This window comes from Plutella xylostella, chromosome 13, assembly GCF_932276165.1.
Source record: "Plutella xylostella chromosome 13, ilPluXylo3.1, whole genome shotgun sequence".
NCBI lineage: Eukaryota > Metazoa > Arthropoda > Insecta > Lepidoptera > Plutellidae > Plutella > Plutella xylostella.
In genome coordinates, this window is record NC_063993.1 from 4,049,496 (window position 1) to 4,068,459 (window position 18,964).

The 18,964-nt window shown below is 39.8% G+C and overlaps 2 protein-coding genes across 3 annotated transcripts in view; one reads left to right on the plus strand and one right to left on the minus strand.

Annotated features, from left to right (window-relative positions):
- Positions 1 to 4,403: 4,403 nt before the first annotated feature.
- LOC125489335 lies at positions 4,404 to 5,709 on the plus strand. Of its 2 annotated transcripts, none has more exons than XM_048624980.1 (3): positions 4,404 to 4,560; positions 4,840 to 5,031; positions 5,251 to 5,709. In XM_048624980.1, exons 2-3 carry the CDS (start codon positions 4,857 to 4,859, stop codon positions 5,445 to 5,447), a joined length of 372 nt encoding a protein of 123 aa, XP_048480937.1. In that variant the 5' UTR covers positions 4,404 to 4,560; positions 4,840 to 4,856; the 3' UTR covers positions 5,448 to 5,709. The 2 variants fall into 2 exon arrangements, with proteins under 2 accessions (XP_048480937.1, XP_048480938.1); XM_048624981.1 differs by having other exon boundaries at positions 5,254 to 5,709.
- Positions 5,710 to 7,702: 1,993 nt separating this feature from the next.
- Positions 7,703 to 18,964, minus strand: part of LOC105386976 (serine/threonine-protein phosphatase rdgC) — a 66,897-nt gene continuing 55,635 nt past the window's right edge. Inside the window, exons 11-15 of the mRNA XM_038111773.2 lie at positions 17,961 to 18,146; positions 16,830 to 17,085; positions 14,552 to 14,700; positions 11,710 to 11,812; positions 7,703 to 10,272 (exon numbers count right to left, since the gene is read on the minus strand). Coding sequence (XP_037967701.2) covers positions 10,055 to 10,272; positions 11,710 to 11,812; positions 14,552 to 14,700; positions 16,830 to 17,085; positions 17,961 to 18,146 — 912 coding nt within the window. The 3' untranslated portion in view covers positions 7,703 to 10,054. The remainder of the gene's footprint in view (positions 10,273 to 11,709; positions 11,813 to 14,551; positions 14,701 to 16,829; positions 17,086 to 17,960; positions 18,147 to 18,964) is intronic.

Consider the following 18,964-nt stretch of genomic DNA (forward strand, 5'->3'; position numbering starts at 1 on the left):
ACCTTGTCGAAAGCCTTCGCTATGTCGAAGAAGAGAGCTGCAGTGCCTTTCGGCCTCTTCCTATGGAAACCATCTAAGATGTATTCCGTGATACGATGAACCTGGTTGACGCAAGAGTGCTGGGCCCTAAAACCAAATTGTTCGTTGGGGATGAGGCCCTGAGCGTATGCTATCTTTTTGAGCCTGTCGGATAGCAGCCGCTCATAGACCTTACCTAAGGAAATTAAAAGACTGATGGGGCGGTAACTAGAAGGTAAATTTCTAGCTTTGCCAGTTTTATGTATTCCTATGACGTCTGCTATTTTCCAGAGGTCTGGAAAATAGCAGTTCGCCATAGCTGAATTAAATATGGTTACTAGTAAGAGGATAAGCGAGGCTGAGAGGTTCTTAAGGACTCTGTTGGAGACGCCATCAGAGCCAGGAGCCTTCTTGCAATGAAGGTCCCTTATGACTAACTTAACTTCGGATACCGTCACGAGGTCGAGAGAATCTACTGGAGGTAAGCTAACCCTACGTCCTACTTCCTCGTCTACGACTTGGATGAATGTGCTGTCGGGATGCTCTTCCGAAGGAGAGCATTGCGCCTCTAGACTTAGGGCGAGACATTCAGCCTTTTCATCGTCGTCGAAGGCGAGGGAGTTATCAGGTTTCGACAGGGGGGGCATGTCTACTACGGTATCCGATTTAAGCGCGCGTGTAAGACGCCAGAAAGCAGTGTGGGTTGGCCTAATATCATCCAGCAGGCTATCCCACCGCTCTGAACGTAGAGCCTTCATCCTAGATTTGCATTTGAGATGCAGAGAGCGGAGCCTATCCTTGTTTTCCCTACTTGGAAAGAGGTCGTGTGCCCTAGTGGCGGCGTGCTTTGCCCTGAGCAGGGCCTTCATATCATCAGGCAACCTCCAACGATGAGGGGTCATCGCAGGAACCCGCCTGGTGCAGTCAGTGATGACTGTTTGAAGGTGACCGCTCAAGGCATTGATCGCCGTATCTATCTCTACTGTGGAGTTAATTTGAGAAGGTAAGTTTGCTATGTCAGAAGGACTAGCCGAACCTAAACGCTGACTAAGCCTATCCCAGTTAGTTATGGTTTTGGTAGGAGAGAAGAGGGAGTTGGCATCTCCGAGACCCAGTATGACCGGTCTGTGATCGGAGTCAAGCTCGTGTATTACCTCTAGCTTATTTAAAGAAAGAGAAATGTTCTTTAAAAGTGCAATGTCTAAAATGTCTGGCTGATGCTCAGGATTGAATGGATAATGTGTAGGCTCCATTGGAGCCACCACATCAAACATGTATTCATCCATGAAATTAAAAAGAATATAACCGTTTGGGTTATTGACTCTACAGTTAAAAGATTTATGTTTACTGTTAAAATCCCCTGCAAGTATGACATTATTCCCCATATCCAAAAGTGACTTAAGGTCCTCAGTTTTAATTACTTTTCCTGATGGCTGATAGCAAGAGGCAATATACAGATCCGGATGTCCGGTCATAGCCAGCCTGCACACTGAGGCCTCGAGGCTGACAAGCTCCGGGGTATTGACACAACAGACATGAAGTCCACTACGGTAGTAGATAAGTGTACCACCGAGGGTGGACGACAGTCTGTCATGCCGTATGATTTTATAGTTACTAATGTTGGGATTCTTCATGTGAGGCTTTAGAAAAGTTTCCTGCACAAGAAGGATGTCAATGTGATGATCGTTGAGGAACTTGTGAATCTGTTCTTTTTGATCTTTAAGAGAGTTGGCATTGAAGAATCCCAACATTAGTGACCTAGGTTTAGTTCTACAGGTGTTAGAAGTCATTGCGAAAGTTTATTGGAAAGGGCGGAAAGTTCCGAGCTTAGATGGTGGAACTGAGCGAACACATTCTGTTGGATCAACAGCATGCGTTCACTCAGTTGGGTTATCGCGAGCTGAAAGTCCCTGTTTGGATCACCGTTGTCCCTCCTCGGGGATGGAAGCGAGGACTGAGACAGCGGTGATGGTCCTAAAGAGGGCGGGCAGGTCGCGGGAGGCGGGGGAACCACCCGAGAGGGTGCATTCATCCGACTCGACGACGGTGCCTGCCTTGGTCCTTGTGAGGCTATGGTTGGGGGTCGAACCCAAGCGTTAGGTGGGGTGGCTACCGACGCGTCCGCAAGGGCCGCTAAAGGCGCTTGTGGACTAGGGTTTTTCTTTATAGATGATGATGAAGTTTGTTGTTGACTGGGCTTGGATTTGGGAGCCCTACGGTTACGAGGGCGCTGGGGGCAGCCGCCATATGAGGCTGTGTGTCCCAGCGTCCCACACAGAACACAACCAGGGGCCTCCGTACACTCCTTGGGATCTTTTGGGCGCGGGCAGTCGTGGGTGTGATGGTCGCCCAGACATTTAACGCACCGCGCCCTGACGTGACAGTAGAGGAGTGCCCGTAGGATTGGCAGTTGTGGCACTGCGTGGGACTCGACTTCTTGTAGGGCTTCTCAATCTTGAGCCCAGAGATTTGGCATATGGCCGTTATATTGAATATCTTTTTCCCCTCAGGGGAAAGGTCAAGGATGACGAGGATCATGTCGTAAATGACCCGCTTGCCTCGCCCGTACATGCGGTGAACCTCATGCACCGGCAGAGACTGCGCCTTCAGATCCGACATGATCTCCGCAGAGTCGAGTTCCTTGGGAACTCCCCGGATCACTACCCTTAGGCGGCGGTCCTCTGGGAGCTCCCAGTGGTAGTACTCGACCTTGCGCTCGTCGAGAAGTTTGGTAAGAAGGCGGTGATCGCCAGAGGTGGGCACCTGGACCAAAATACCATCTCTGGTGTTTTTGGCCTTGGTGAAACCGATTTTGTTTGCGGCAAGGGCCTGGGAAATAGAGTTCCAGGAACCTTTGTCGCGGAGCATCAGAGATGGAGGGGCTCTCGCCTTCGGACCTTTCGGAACAGCGGGAGCAGAGGGCAGGGAGTAGGAGAGGAAGGGGGGAGCTGGGTTCTGACAGCTTTCGCTGCCGGACGAGGGAGCTTCGACTTCGCCTTTCGCTTGGCTCCAACGACGGTGAAGCCGTCGTCAGGGTCAGCGGATGAAGCGGAGTCCGAGAGGTCCGAAGGATGAGCTACGTCCATAGCCTCAGGCGACGACGACCTACTGTGCTGAGCACATTGGAGGGACAGAGATACTGGCGATGTTGGGATGACCCGGGGCACACGGCGAGCAGGAGACGCTGAAACGATTTCATCAGGTGACGCAGGCGAGAAGTCAGCGTCAGGAGATGACGGACATGGCTCCACAGGAGAAGCCGGAGGGCTGATGGCGGCAGGCGAAGCAGGATGGCTGGATGCAGGAGCGGCAGGCGACGCAGAACTAAGCTGAAATTTTGTGAGGACCTTCTGGAAAAGCGAAGGGTCCTCACGTTGTATGAAGAGGAGCAGCTTTTCAAACATGGAGTCCATAGTGGAATCCATGTTGAAAAGAGGTTAAGTGTTACCTCCCTGCCTTGCGGCAGGGGGGCAGATAGAGTACCTACTACGTACCTGTAAAAAGGTACGCGTGCCTGACTGACCCTAACAGTCCCTAGGCAGGCGCAGGTAGTGCAATTGCGCCTGCGTGTACCTGAGTTCAGGTAGTTGTCCCTACGGGTACCTGAGTTCAGGTCCTAACGGTCCCTACACTAACAGCCCAAAGGACCGAGAAGCCGGGCCGTAGACCGACTCCAAACAGTCCAATGGGAATAGGAAATAGGGATGAGGAGGGGGTGGGAGGGAGACAACTGGAGATCAACTAGGAGTTCCCCCAAGGCTGATGGTTCCAGTCCCGTCCGGTAAGTTGATATTTCCAAAAGGGAAATATCGGGCAGCCGGGTCAGTGCCCCGTAATCGGGTTCGTTAACACCGCAAGGTATCAGCCGATACGACCACACAAGAATGGTGTGGATTTTCAAAATCGTATGCAAGTCCAGAAACAATAATCGTTTGTAAAGAGTCCGGAAACAAGGAGGTCCGTCCTCGGCGCGCGGCGAGCGGTGACTGGCACCGGTCGACCACGGCGAGGGGTCGGGGGCGGCGACGGCGGGGCGTCGCGGAGAGCGGCGACGGCGGGGCGTCGCAGCGGGGCGGCAGGCAAGGAGACTGCAGCGGAGGTACACGTCTGCTCGGCAGGAGCGCTGAGAGGCGTGTGTGTGACCGTATTTTGTCTGATACTATACTATGTAGTAGGTACAGAGGGTTTGTTATCGACGTAGATAAACGTCACTATATCGCGCTTCGTGATATAAATACGGTGCTGTGGAATGCACATTAAACGACCTTATCCACGTCGATAAGGAACCCGTGTAACGGCCGCTTGTGTAGTTTTTACAAAACATTTTAAAATCCAAACTATCGCTTCATTGTATATTTTTTCTTTTTTTCCCGGTAGCTTATTGAGCCTTGAAGTGGTTCAATGATAAAATTGAACACTGTAAATAAATTTCAGCTCATATCACTGTAAGCCAATTTGAGGATGAAGCCGGTGCGCTGATAATTCAAGGAACTTCTTACTCCAAATTGGACTACTGCCGATTCGTACGCATTGACGGTGTTGGTAAGTGACTAAAAAGCTTAAAAATATCATTTTACTAGCAGGCCCAGCGAACTTCATACTGCGTCTTAACTCTAACCCGCCCTACCCTTACAGTTTTACCTTTTAAACCTTTCCTGGACTTCCACGAATATTTCAAGACCAAAATTAAGCAAGTCGGTTTAGCCGTTCTCGAGTTTTAAGCCGACTAACGAACATCAACTTTATGTATATAGATTTTAAAACAATACCATTCTTACTCTGCCTCAATAAATTATTTATTGCAATTATAATAATTTTCAGGTTTCACCACAAACAACATGCCATCTGACTATCACAGCGTGAGTGACCTAGCGGTGGGCAAGTGTAGCTTACGTATCGAGAGCCCTTCGGTGCTGGACCGCCACCCTTGGACCGTGGTGGCTGCCAGAAACGGCCAGGAGTACAGTGCTGCCACCAACCACGCACTGACTACGGACGATGGCGGGGAGGAAGGTACGTTATATACTACGTAACTGGGGGGTCAAATAAAAAAAATGAAGTTTCGAAGCGCTGCTGCACGAATTGCACGATCGACGACTACAGGCACGTTCAAAAACCTACTTTTACATTTTTCGCATTGCATTTCGATGAATACATAGACACATCCTTAACGCTGTGAGTAACATTCCTTGCTAGTTTCATTTAAACATTTAAACGGTAAATTGTTCACAGCAGCTGCATCGAGCCGAAGCAACGTGTTCCTGCTGTCCTGGGTGGTGATATTCGCCAACCTCGTACTCATGAGTACACTAGTACTCCATCTGGCCTGGGGCTACAGGAGGGCGCAGCCTGGTAGAACTGAACAACTGAATCATATACCTCAAGTGGTCATTAACGAAGCCGAGCCAAGGAAAGTGCCTTTAAATTAGAGATAACAAAAGTTCTGAATTAATTTATTTTATACTACGGCCAAATTATGCTACGGCGTAGCCTCGTAGCAAATAATTGTAAAACGCCATCTGTGAATTATTCAGGAAACCTTTTCGTGAATGCTCTGACTAAAAAGTTTTGTTTGGAACAATTTGAAAGTAGATGGAGTATAGAGTTCAAAATTAAACAGTTTTTATAATTTAATAATAATGTAGGCAGGAGGTACAACTTTATTTTTGATAATAAACGGGTAAATGTCAATTATTCTTATCTATTTTTTTATTCCGTAAGTGATATCTTGTTTGGGACTGCGGTGTGGATCTAGGTTTCTTACCTAGGTAAGGTACTCTCACACTCATGGTAATTTTTCATTTCATCACGTAAAGTAAATTCGTATCTAATCTTGAATATTTTATGTTAAATTATAAAGTCAGGAGCGTTGGTAGCTCAGTCGGGTAAGCGCCCGCAACTCACGCCAGAGATGCGGGTTCGAATCCCGGCGCTGACATGTACCAATGAGTTCTTTGAATTTAAGTACCTACAATGTACCTATATACCATCGCTCTTACGGTGAAGGCAAACGTCGTGAGAAAACCTAGTAATCTAGATTTAGCACATCTAGATATATATGTGAACCCACCAACCCGCAGTGGACGAGCGTGGTGGGAAATGGTCCAAGCTTAGGAAGGCAGTTTAGACCTTGTGGATATGCACAAAGGTTCCACTCGAGAGAGCCAGCTGCAGGTACTTACACCCCGACAGAGAATAGAATAAAATATAATATAATCAATGATTTCAAAAGGACGCTAGTAATATTTAAGTCAATGAATATACTTAATAGAATATAGAAAACGAAGTCATATACTTTGTGATTTCCTAAAAATATTTTATTTTATTTATTTACTTATAACGATACAGAGTTGCGAGTTGTTTATATTTGACATAAGCTGTTCTAAGTAAATAAGTAGGTACCGAAGTAGGTACGTAAACTCTTCACATGACTGAACAATTTAAGAACTTTGTAAACATCTGGAGCCTCCTACATGCCCAGCAGTCCATCTCCATTACACAAAATTGAAACTTTGTAAATTACATTACTTTTCTTTTGTGTCGGCCAGAAACTTTGTGTTGTGTTAGACAGGTCTGTGTCTTAATGTCCTTAGCACAATTTTGGGCCCATTTTTTTTCCTAAATTTACATATAATGATGATTTACGAACATTGCTAGTAAAATAAAATAATGTTTATAGTTTAAAAAAATATGACTCAAACGTTATTTCAAACAACATAGGTAGGTACTAACTATAGGTACTTACCGCTATCAGAAACATAAAATGTCTAAGTAGCTATATGCATATTTTAATACAGATTTAATTGATTATAATCATAACAATGAACAATACAATACAATCAATTCAGACTGAATCCGCAATCCGTTCTCAGAGAATGGAGGTGGAGACCCGAAAGACATAAAGAATCGCAACACATTAATCTCGCCGAAATCCTGGCAGAGTAAAAGGAATTCTAAGTCTCCTATTGTTGGTTTGATTTGACCTAAAAAAGTAAATGAGTCGTGGGTAAAGTGGACCGTTCTTTATTAGATATTGATTGGTCATGTGGACTCGCTCGTGGCATGTAACACCCTTACGTCATTTCTCAGAAGCTTATTAGGTCTAATGAAGGCTTGGTGGGACGTAAATAGATTTGTTTTTCTTCAGTTCATTCAATTTACTCTGCTTGAGTTATCTTGCGAGCTTCAAAACTTGGGTCTCTACAGCGGCATCCACTACATGTGGGACCCATCATCGCCATCGCTAGTAAAGACTAAAATCACCCGAAAGAAATGTGCAAATTGGCAACTACTGAAATGATTGACAGGTTACTTTGATGTCCCGAGTCCCGCCTTGTTCCACAGATGCGAATAACATGAAAATAGACAGCCATGTCGGATTGTCTGAATTCCCTTTCATTCGCCATTCAATAGGAAAGGCACTTTGAAGATAACGATGGTTTTAGGTTGCATTTTCTACGATCCGTGTGAAGGTTAGATAAAAGGCGGAAGTTCTTTTCATGTAACGAAGAAAGTTGCTGTTATTATAGACATCATTTTTCTGCTACAAATTATTGTAGAAATCATTTTATCACATAACAATCCGTTACAATATAGGTAGATGTAAAGGAATGGAAAAAAGTAGGGAGCATAATAAAAAAGGTGTGTCTTAGCAAAAGCGGAAGTCATAAATAAAACACCTTACTCAAATATCACAATTTAATGGAAAATAGTTCAAAATGAATTATTTTTGTTAGGAATTTCATTAAATTACATGATAAAATTTCAAAAGCGGTTACTTAGCTATATTATGTGATCCAAATTTCATTGATACAATATTTTATAATTTCTAAATTGGTAATTAATGTAGGTGGGTAAATTATTTTTGATTACCTCTATTAGATATCGTCGGATATTTTTATCTATACTGCATTGGAATGATTATGCTATACCGAGAAGATAATTTTATTATATGCATTAGAAATATGAATTTAAGTATATTTAGGGAATTAGACAGTATTGGGTATATTGAATAATTACATTATTGACTAACAGTTATGAGATTCTACAGAAGACTAACAATCATGTTTTAAGAATTCCAAAAATGCATTTAAGTATGTAAATAAAATTATAATTAGATTTTAATTATTACTAAGCAGGCAGGTCTAGTGAACAATATAGAAACTTCGGGTAGAATCTTATTTTTAAATGGTTAATCCTCAAGATGTAGGGATATCAAGGGCCCGCGCGCACTGCATTTTTTTGTAGCGCGATAGTTTGCGAAAAAAAACGCACTACTCACATAAAATGCACGAAGATACAAAAATGCACAATACATTCACTAGACCGTACGCAATACGTTTGTAGAACTCTGTTTACATTATAATATTGTACCTTATAATTTTATTAATCTGCCATTGTTCCCATTCTTTTTTTTAAGAATAAGTAATCCCAATGTACATAATTTCCTAGATTTATTTAGAGCCAAATCAATTAAATAGGTGAATTATGTCTACAGTACTTTAGTATATGTTTCAATTTGGACACAAGGCAGTAAAGTCCCATACAGGATTGTAAACTTGGCACCAATATAAAATATTGACTAGAATTAGTAATTTGATAAGATATCAAAATATTCATAAGCTTGGCTTAGAATTTGAAATTTTGTAACGCACTTTATACAATTTAATTTACTCTGCGAAAAATAATAAACAAGATTGAATTCATAACATTCTGAAAAAATTGGTATAGATTGCTCTAGGTGTTTATCTCGTATTTATATTGAAATATTTATCAATCTGTACAAAAATCTTCAGAATTTCGACTTTTCTGTAGACTTTATTGTTCAACCGCACTTATTATTTTAAACTTGCATGCCAAAATTTCGACCCAACTCGTCTTAATAATCCCAAGAAGACATTATTTTTGTAAAGCTACAACCAAAAAATTAAAAGCTAACAATCACATAAGTCAAAAATTAATGCAGTAATAGTTACGAATTTACATAATTTCGAATACCTATATTTATTTTTTCAGTTTGGTTTATTTCAATGTGCTGGGTTGAAATTTAAGCACAGGTTGTTATTATTGAATAAACTTAGCTTCAATTACTCACGAAATCACACCATTAGGTCATATAGAATATATTTTTAATAATAGATTAGACAATTCAGGCTTTATAGCCTAAAAAGAAGAAAATATCAAAATTTACGAGAGAATAGAAATATAAGTAATTTTAGAAGTAAAGAAGTTTCGTTCAATATTTAATTAAAATTACAGAAAACAAAAGTTTTATATATATTATAGATAGCTACAAATAAATACAATAAGATACAAGTAAAGGTAAAACCAAACCTCTTTACTTCTAGCTGACTCATTTTATTATATATTAACTAACACACTTTAAGTAATTATATATTTATTTAACTACACATAGACATGGAAATAGACGTAATTTGACCCAAATAAGTTTCTTTCAGCCCAACGCAGTACCCATAATAGCCATCTATTTAATCAATATCTTATTTCAATATTATAGCATCTCCTTCAGTATCTCGATCACATAGCTTTAGATCAGCTAGCACGTTCGTTTCAATACTATATTCACAAAAAATCTAAATTAGATATTTTGACTTGTATCATATTTGACAGTTAGTTGTATTTTATTCGAATTGTAAAAATCTGAATACTTCGCGATGTCGCGAATACAAAGTATCTATAGACAAAATATTTCAAATGTAAGTAGGTACCAACCTAAAGATTCTACCAAGAAATTATTTTTACGTTATACTGCAGCCTGCTATTACGTCTACTCCGTTGCGCCTAGAAAATGTTAGAAAATACATTACATATCACTCTCCAGCAGGCCAGCCCGGCGCGGCGGACTCCTCTCACAGTCGATGAGCTCAATATCGTCCTCCTCTTTCCTCGGCCTCACCGTTTCTCCCATTACATTATTCGCTGTCTTTTTGTCGTCATCCAGCTTGAGTATTTCAACTGTCACTCCGATCTCATCCTTGTCAGCCGCCGTCCGGCTGGGCCGGCGGCTGGGCTCGTGTCAGGTGGCCTCCAGCTCTATCAGGTCTCCGTCGTCATCGGTGAGACTCTTCTCGGCCAATCGGAAGCTCTCTAGGAACTCGTTGAGGTCAACGAACCCGTCCTTGTTGATGTCCATGAGCCGGCAGATGTCCACGAGTTGTTCCTGAGTCATCTGGTTCGGCATGTACTTGCCCAGGATCTGGCACGCTTCTGAAAACTCCTCCAGTGTGATGAAGCCTGCGGAAGCGTCCTTTTTATTAACAAAAATAACGTTTGCTGGATTTAAACACTTACTACCCTGACTACCTTTTGGACAGTAATGTACTAAAGAATGTCAGATCAATTAAAAGTAGCTCCACTAAGAAATTATTCTGCCTCCGTTCACTGAAAATCTCTGATTAACTTCCGACGGTAAACGTAATTAGTCTTTTCTTGCACTATCTTTACGATCGAAAGTTCAATAAGACGGGAACTGCAATTTATTCTTTTGAGAGCTTTTGGAAGTAAAAGCATATTTTTTCTGCTTTCTTATACGATGGTCAATAAAGTATATATTATATCTATTCTATCATTTTATTTATGAATAAGTGTATAGCTGCAATAAAGTTTAACAGTCAGAACTTTCTATCGTGCTTCAGTTACGTTTCTGTACAATAGAGGTAGTATTGTAGTAAACAAGACCTCGAATAAAGCTAATGGATCATGTTTATTGCCGCTGTAATATCATAAAAAGATAAAGCATACTCCATTACACTAAAGAAAATGGATAGTCCACTTAATCCCCTGAGGAACCGATCCCCTACAAAAACACCTCGTTTTATTAATTAACAAGGAGTCGTCGATAAGGCTGGCCGTAAAGGTCATAATGGACGCAGGTTTTGCATAAAATATTTCTTAAGAACAAAGAAAAGCACGTAAAGTAGGGCATACGTAAAAGATAATGGAACACAAAATATCTATCATGGTAATATAAATCTTAGATTTTAAAAGATAGACCACGAGTATTGGCACAAACATTAGTACATATAGATATTTTTAACTGAATTTTCCTTAGAACTGAATTAACCCTTCTAGTATTGGTCGTTACGACATTTTATACCTGGACATACAATAAGGGTAAGCCTTTTAAGGCCATAAAAAGCTAGGAACAACGTTAAATTAAATAGCTCATAGAACAATGCAAACTCGAGTTTATAGCGGCAATGGCCTGAAATAAGTTTAGTACTAGACTTTTAAATACATATTTTACTAACTATACTCGGAGCTGCAAAAGCGAAAAGAGGGAGCTTGGCTTTCCATTTTCAACAATATCGCTAAATTGTATAAGTAAAAATTAGGTTTCTAGTCCTTTTTTATTTCGAATCTCTAATCTTACTTCTTTTAATTTTAATGATGTACCTAGTTACAACAATTTTAGAATGTGATACTTATTTTAAATCTCAATGTAGTTATGCTCTACGAGGCTATGGATAATACTTTATAGCTTTCACGTTCTGACATAATGGCACTAGTATTCAATTCTACGACAGTTTTTAAGTACTTACACTAGTTTTAGTTCAGATAGTGTATAGGATCAAAACACAAGATACATACATAGACACAGCATGAGTACAGCCCTAATATAAAATGACATAGTCCACTGCAGTACGTATTAATAAGTATAGGCATACTGACCCGAATTGTCTTTGTCCAATATCTTGAATATCGCTTCCAAACTGCTTTTGTTTTTGTACAGAGTTTCGACGACGGTTTGCGTGTCGGCTTTCCTGCCGTTTTTCTGGAACAAAGGATTTTCAACAGCTACATTAGTACAACCCTCACATTGTAGCTTGCACTTGGAACTCACTTTTATGTTATTTGAGTCATATTAAAGTAAGTAGGTACTTTATGGAAAGTATCCTTGAAATTTGGGGGTGCATGAGAGGAGCCTCCCAGAGTGTTGTACTTGTATGAATTATAATATCCATTATAATATGTACATCCTGGGTAGTGAAGCGAGTCACAAAAACTAATCTACCTGACTAGTATCCTTATAAGACAACACTAAATGAACGATAAACGGGAGGGTCACTTGAGCTTACGAAAAAAAATGTTTCAGAGTTAGTTGCGCCAACCACGATTCTACGTCGTTGTATTTTTTATGCTAGATTAGCCCCTTAGATTTGGTCACGCAACTTGGTGTTGTGTAGATAATAATTTTCAGGATTTCGTTCCTTTCCAGGAAAGTTAATGACGTGTTCAGGCGCCGTAAATATTTTTCGTTGCGCCTTTTATTATGCTGATTGTAATACCTTCGCATGAATGGCTGTGTAGATTGGTTGCATTGTAGGTTTGAAAAATAATACCTTTGCAGGTATAATATAATGTATAAATAAAATAAACAGTATTGATAAGTAGTGGCCGATATAATATGAGCGCCATGTTTTGAACTTTAGACAACTAAATATTTTAACTTTTATACTTACCAGTGAAAGAGATTAAAAATATATAAACCTAAGTACTACTCTTTTTATGTCTTATACGTTTAAGATAATAATGTTGTATAAAAATTTTCGTGTGTTTAAGTAATAAATATTTATAATGAACTGGTAATTACAGCCATTAACGTGGGTAGAAATTCATAACATCTCAGAAATTAAGTTATGAAATTACACAACAGCATTATTATTTCTTAAGAATGAAATATTTCAAGATAAAATTTATTAAACTGTTAGGTAATGGGGACTACCGTTTTTTTGCTCACCAGTTGGCGCCACTGTCGACTGAGGTAAAGAGGTACCATAGCTGTCAAATTTATCAAAGGCGACTTTATCAAATTGGCGCCAAATAAAGTTTTTAAGTCTTGAATCTTATAAGCTTATTAATTATATAATAACTATCATCATATCGAGTTACTATGCCGCAATGTTGTTCAGATCCGTTATATTGGGAAAGAAAAGGAGGACATATGTTACCAAGTGATAAAACTGTTCTAAAACAGTGGCTTGTGAAATAATTATTATCCGATAATCTCGTGTTTGTGAAAATCATTATAACCAATTTCAGAAAGAACATAATGTAAATAAGGATTAGGCATTTAATAAATACACTAAAAATAAAAGAATTACACACTGATTTAACTTTTATTTATCCTCTCCGTTTAAACACACTGCTATACAAAAAATATAACACATTTGTAATCCACACAATGAATGCTGGTTGAGTTGTTAGTTGAAACTTAATAATGGTAGTATAGTATAAGTACTAAGTATTCTATTATTTGTGGGGGTGTCAGTACCTGCACCTGGCTCACTCGAATGGAGCCTTTGTCCATGTCCGCCTTAAGGTCTAAACTCCACTCCTAAGCTTGGACCATTTCCTACCACACTGGTCCTCTGCAGGTTGGTGGGTTCGAAAATCTAGATATGCAGGTTTTATCACGATGTTTTCATTCACCGTAAGAGCGATGGTATGTACGTACACTGTACATAAATTCCAAAGTAGTTACTCATTGGTGACAATATCTAGATCTGGAGTTTCATTTTTAGTGTTTACACTGCTATACAAAGTTTCTTAAGGCCACTCAACAGTATACACTGAATCATTTTGTTGTATGTTCTCTACGTTAACAACCAAGTTACTGTTACGGTCATAGTCTTGGTGTCTGTAAAAAGCAAAAACATAGCTGTTACCTAAGCAAACAAGCATACATTTCGTAAAAAATAAGTTTGTAAACAGTAAACAAACTAACCTCTGAATTAGCTGCTCTTTGAGACCGCTTATTTATGCGCCTCTTTTCCTTAATTCAGCTTTCAAAGCGTGCACATTCATCGATAAATAATCCATATTTGCGATAATTTCGCGAAAAGAGATCACTTTTCAACAGGGAAATGAACGAAAATATAATTTATCACGAAGCCCGCCAAACAAATTATATGAAAAGTAAAATGTCACTTAACCTCAGTCGACACCAGCGCCCCTAGCGGCAAATTCACACGCGTTACTCCCCATTGTAACAAACTAATATTTTTATTTGGAACACGCACATTTTTTGTGTTTTGCGACAGGATAATTTGAAGTTAGAGGTCTAATTAAAAACTCTAGCCTACTAACTCATTATACTGTATCAGTAATGTAGATATCTCTGTAAATGTGATAAATAGGTACTCCATTTAATTCTGTAAGTACTCGTAACAGTTGTAATCTAATTAGCATTCCTAATCTCCTTGAGAACAATTTTGGGCTAGCGTATATATTTATACGCACGTATGTGTGTGTTGGTAGTACATTTATGCTCGAATTATTATATTCTGCCATTACACCACCGGTTCGGGCGAACACGCCAAAAATATGCCCGTCTACGTGCATATTTTTAAGCGCTTTATGTATCGCGCGTGTAAGCGCGTATGCTGAAACGATCGAAATTATATGCGTAAGTTTACGAACCACAGTATCAAATATGTATTTATTTATTTAAATATGGAACACCAGCAGTTGAACAAACAAATAAACAAAAAGCAACCACAATCCCACTTACAGAAACATTAAAGTCGAACGTGTCCATGTAGCGCACCCGGCGTGTGTCCGGGTCGGTCCGGACCAGCTTGTCCTTGAGCATCCGCCAGGGGAGCCCCAGGTGAGTCACCTGCTCCATCACGTGGCACCAGTCGCTGATTGACACGTAACCTGAGGATTTATGGAGAGGGTTAGGGAGATGGACTGAAATAGCTTAATTAAAATCTTAGCGTGTCGGTTCAAACACAAAGCTGGACTAGGGTTGGTCACTGACGTAATGGCAGGATTAACTATTCAGATTAGGTTATCAGTCGCTGACTGTCCAGGGTTTGTCGGACGTCTTATGAACGTATTGTACGCTACAAGAGAAGCCCCGACTCTATTTATTATGTCAGTCAAAAACTTTATGCCACGCAAGCCTTATAAACTGGCAGATAGTTCTATGAATGTGGGGGTATAAAATATGCTAACTAAGTATACAATCCTTAACGAGATATTTTCATTCATCTTCATCGTCTACTCAATGTGGTCCGATGTCTGTCTGAGATCTATCGTGGTATGCGGAGGTACATTTCGGCATCCACATTCCGACCCTGTTTCAGAACACAGCCCCGATATAACAGAGGATCGGCGGAATGTTTGTATTTCAGTACTGAGTTCATGGCAATATTGATTTAATTGATTAATGTTCACATAATCTGACATCTTAAATTTAAGGATCGGTAAATCGTAGTGTACCCTCATAGTAGCTACCCTTGCCTACTTCTATTACGGGTCTAATAATAAACTTTGCAAATTTCCCTATCTAAGGGTAGGCTATTGGGATGACAGCTATATTAACTGCTCTTTCCATATTTTCAGTAACTAAGTCAGTAAAAGCATCGTGGGAACTTTAGCTACTCATGAAGTTATTACTGAGTAAATTACGACCCTTACAAATATTAGAATATGAAATGGAACTGTAAACGGAATAAACGTACGGCCATTAAAACTCAAATGTTCCATATCCCACTTCCATCCTTCTCTTATTATCATTATCAACATAAAAGCTATCCTGTTTTGACGCAACTTTTAAACAACTTTTCGCCAATTTATATGCCAAGAGAGTTGGTAATATTACGCTCGTATTCATACGCATAAGCTAAAATAAATGGAATGAAATTTGACTCTGAGGGCTTCTCTAACATAAGAACTTCTCGATACATTAAACGTACCGATTGCATGACAGATCTCGTTTGTAGTTTTCTTGCAAATCTAGAGTAACCCCTCCTGTTTTGAACAATGGTTCTCGTTCTGGCGGTATATTACTTTTATTACTTGGGACTCGGGACTTTAACTCGATTACACTAGTACGTCTGCGATCTGTGAATCGATTCCTAATTGACGATTCCCTCATTCGAGTTCAGAAGGGATTGAAGGTCAAACAATTGACCATTCCATTACAGCTGAAAGCGATAAAGGTATTTGAGCAATTAATGACTTAGGGCTTAGTCCAATTTATTTATCTAAATTAAGGAAACGTACCATTTTGGAGGGTAACAAATTTTTAATGGTTTGAATTAAACTTTGCGGATTTGATACAATGCCCAAAATCCTAAATTTGATTCACATAATATGATACGCGACAAAAATATGTTAGTAATTAAGGCCGACGTTTTTGTTGATCCTGTAAACGACGCAATAAATCACAAGATACGATTTAAATTCAGAGTAGGTAACTTTTTCGCATGAAATACATTCGCCGGGTGACATTATTATGAATTGTTTGAAAATGGCAGTAACCGCGCGCCAGTCACCTGTCGTGACCTACACTTAGGGGCGCAAACACTTTGAAATTCCCAGAAGTGGAATTTCAGGGAAACCTTTTAAAAGCGGTAAATGGGGTAAATGTGAACTTTGAACCGGTATGTCATTTTACAAATGCGTTTATGATGTATGAACGCATTTGTGTAAACACGTTATGATGTAGGTGCAGTTCATAAGTGGAGGACTATTTACCAACCACTATGGTTCTACATACCTAACTACTAATTGAAAAGTGAATGTCGTCTAGATGTCGTAATATAATGAACCACGATTTCACATTACGAATTATTTAATAACAGATTTCGATGAAATATTACAGGTAATAAGACCCATTCAAGTTAAAGAAATAGTGCAATTTAATTAAGTTTATTAATACCTCGTTGTGTACTTATGACAAATAGACACCATAAATACATTATCCAGTTTCAAATATGTCAAAACCCTCTCTCTCAGTTGTCACTACTCGTGTAAACTCGTGTGCAATTCAAACTCACCACTCTGCTCCGAGTCCAGGTTCCTAAACGTAGCCTCCAACGGCCGCCGCGCCATCTGTATCTGGCTGTGCAGCTCTCTCATGGCTGAAGACTCAACCAGCCCCACTCGCTGGCGGAAGGTGAGCCGCCTCGTGCGCGACACCGCCGCTGTGTACTGCACGAACTGACGCTCCAAGGAGTTCCCGCACAGCTTCAGGTATGCACCTTTGTTGGAGCCCAACTCGTAGTAGTTGCTGGCCGAAAATATCGTTATCACCTGACAGAAAAAAAGAAAAAGAAAATGTAAGACTCGTAAATCTTCGATGAATTACGGTCGTCGAGATTAATATAATTTCGGAATCCAGACAAAACCGCAATTTTCCAGTTATTTTCAAACGTGGATTCTTTTTTCGACAATGGCACGAAAAAGGTATTTTAATGAGAATTCTTTTTTTAACTAAATTGTTTGGCAAATATAAGCGCAGAAGATTGGTAAAAGTGGACCTTGTTAAATAAAAAAATCTTCAAACTCTGCAACATCTGTGCTACGTAAATTTATTACTCAATCATCGAATATGATTTTTCTCCACTTTTTTAGACCCGTATCGTAAAGAGGCTGCTTATTACGTCGTCGTTGATATGAAAACATTTTCAAAAGAACATAATTCGCTTTGAGAATTTACTTAGGCATTACGACGAGATCACAAAATGCTTTAGTAATATCTCTTACGCTTATTACAGATAATGTAATCGCGATTTTATCAGGCGTACCCAAATGACATTCAGCTAAATTACACAACGTTCTCTCGACGAGATTCTTTGTTTAAATTTAAATTAGGTACATTTTACTAATGCTCGTAAGAACATCAGAGAAGCACGTAGGTATTATTCATTTGTTTTTTAGATGATAAATTCACAATTTTAGGCTGTAATGATCTTATAGGTAACCTTCGGTTGAGAATGTTGAGATTCTTTACCCTTCACTATCCAGAGTATATAGGGTGTGTGACTGAATAAATTAGGCGATCGATAGAAAACCTCAAATAATTGATATTGGGAGCGATCGCGATCCCTTAAAATTTAACAGCAGCTGCGATTTTTTGCAGCAGTATTAATTCTGTTTAACACCAACTCAATACAACAAAACCTCACATTCCCATTGTGCAGTATCTCGTACCCGCCCGGCTTGCACTCGTGGCTGCGGACCAGCAGGCTGAGCTTGTTCCGCTGCAGGAAGGCGCTGGAGACGTCGGGCCCGAAGTAGGTGCCGGCGCCGCGGAGCGCGTTCGCCACGCAGCCGCCGCCGCACTGCGGGTCCGACCACAGGATGTCGAACACCTGAGGGGATTGCACAGTTAGGACTTGCACAAAATGTTAAAAATAGTTTAACCCTCAAATGTATAGCTTAGCTCTACAAATTCACGGGTAAGTGATTTATCTCGATTTAAGAAACGAATTCCATATTAATTTAAAGCTTAGCAAATATAGGTAGTATTAATTGGTGCAAGTCACCCTTAGAAGAGGAAGGTGTGTTATATTGTTGGTGACGTATCTTTCTAGGTCTATGTAAAAAAATTGGAAGCACGGTTTCTTGGAACACGAATCCGCGATCTTAATGCATAAGTTTAGTAAAATTAATAGGGCTTGTGTTGTGAATTGGTACGAGATACTGCACAATGGGAATGTGAGTCATTGTGTGAATCTTTATCGATTGAATAATCTTTAACTCATCTATCTTTTCAACTGTATCATACAAATATATTCGTAACCATACAAAATGTTTTCCGAAGTGAAACAAAAAAAGTAGCTTATAAAATAATACGGTAGCTTTAGTAGGTGCGTTTTGAAATGAGATCCTTGATGTAAGAACTTACTTAATTCTCGCTCAAAAGTTGTTAAGTGTGATTGTGTAGGTAGGTACCTGTCTCGTGTTTAGTACGCAAATAAAATTAACTCATTAACGAGAGAGAATGGAAATGCGAAGACTTTGTCGTAGCTAGAAATTGGAATAAAGACATAGTTAATTCTACCTTTTTTAATAAATTAAACTAATTCTGGCTTAGGTTATGCTATGATAGGTATAATTTAGCTATGTTGGATGGATAAGTTAAGTACCTATTTACCTTCACTTTTAGTGTACCTAAGCACTACAGCTA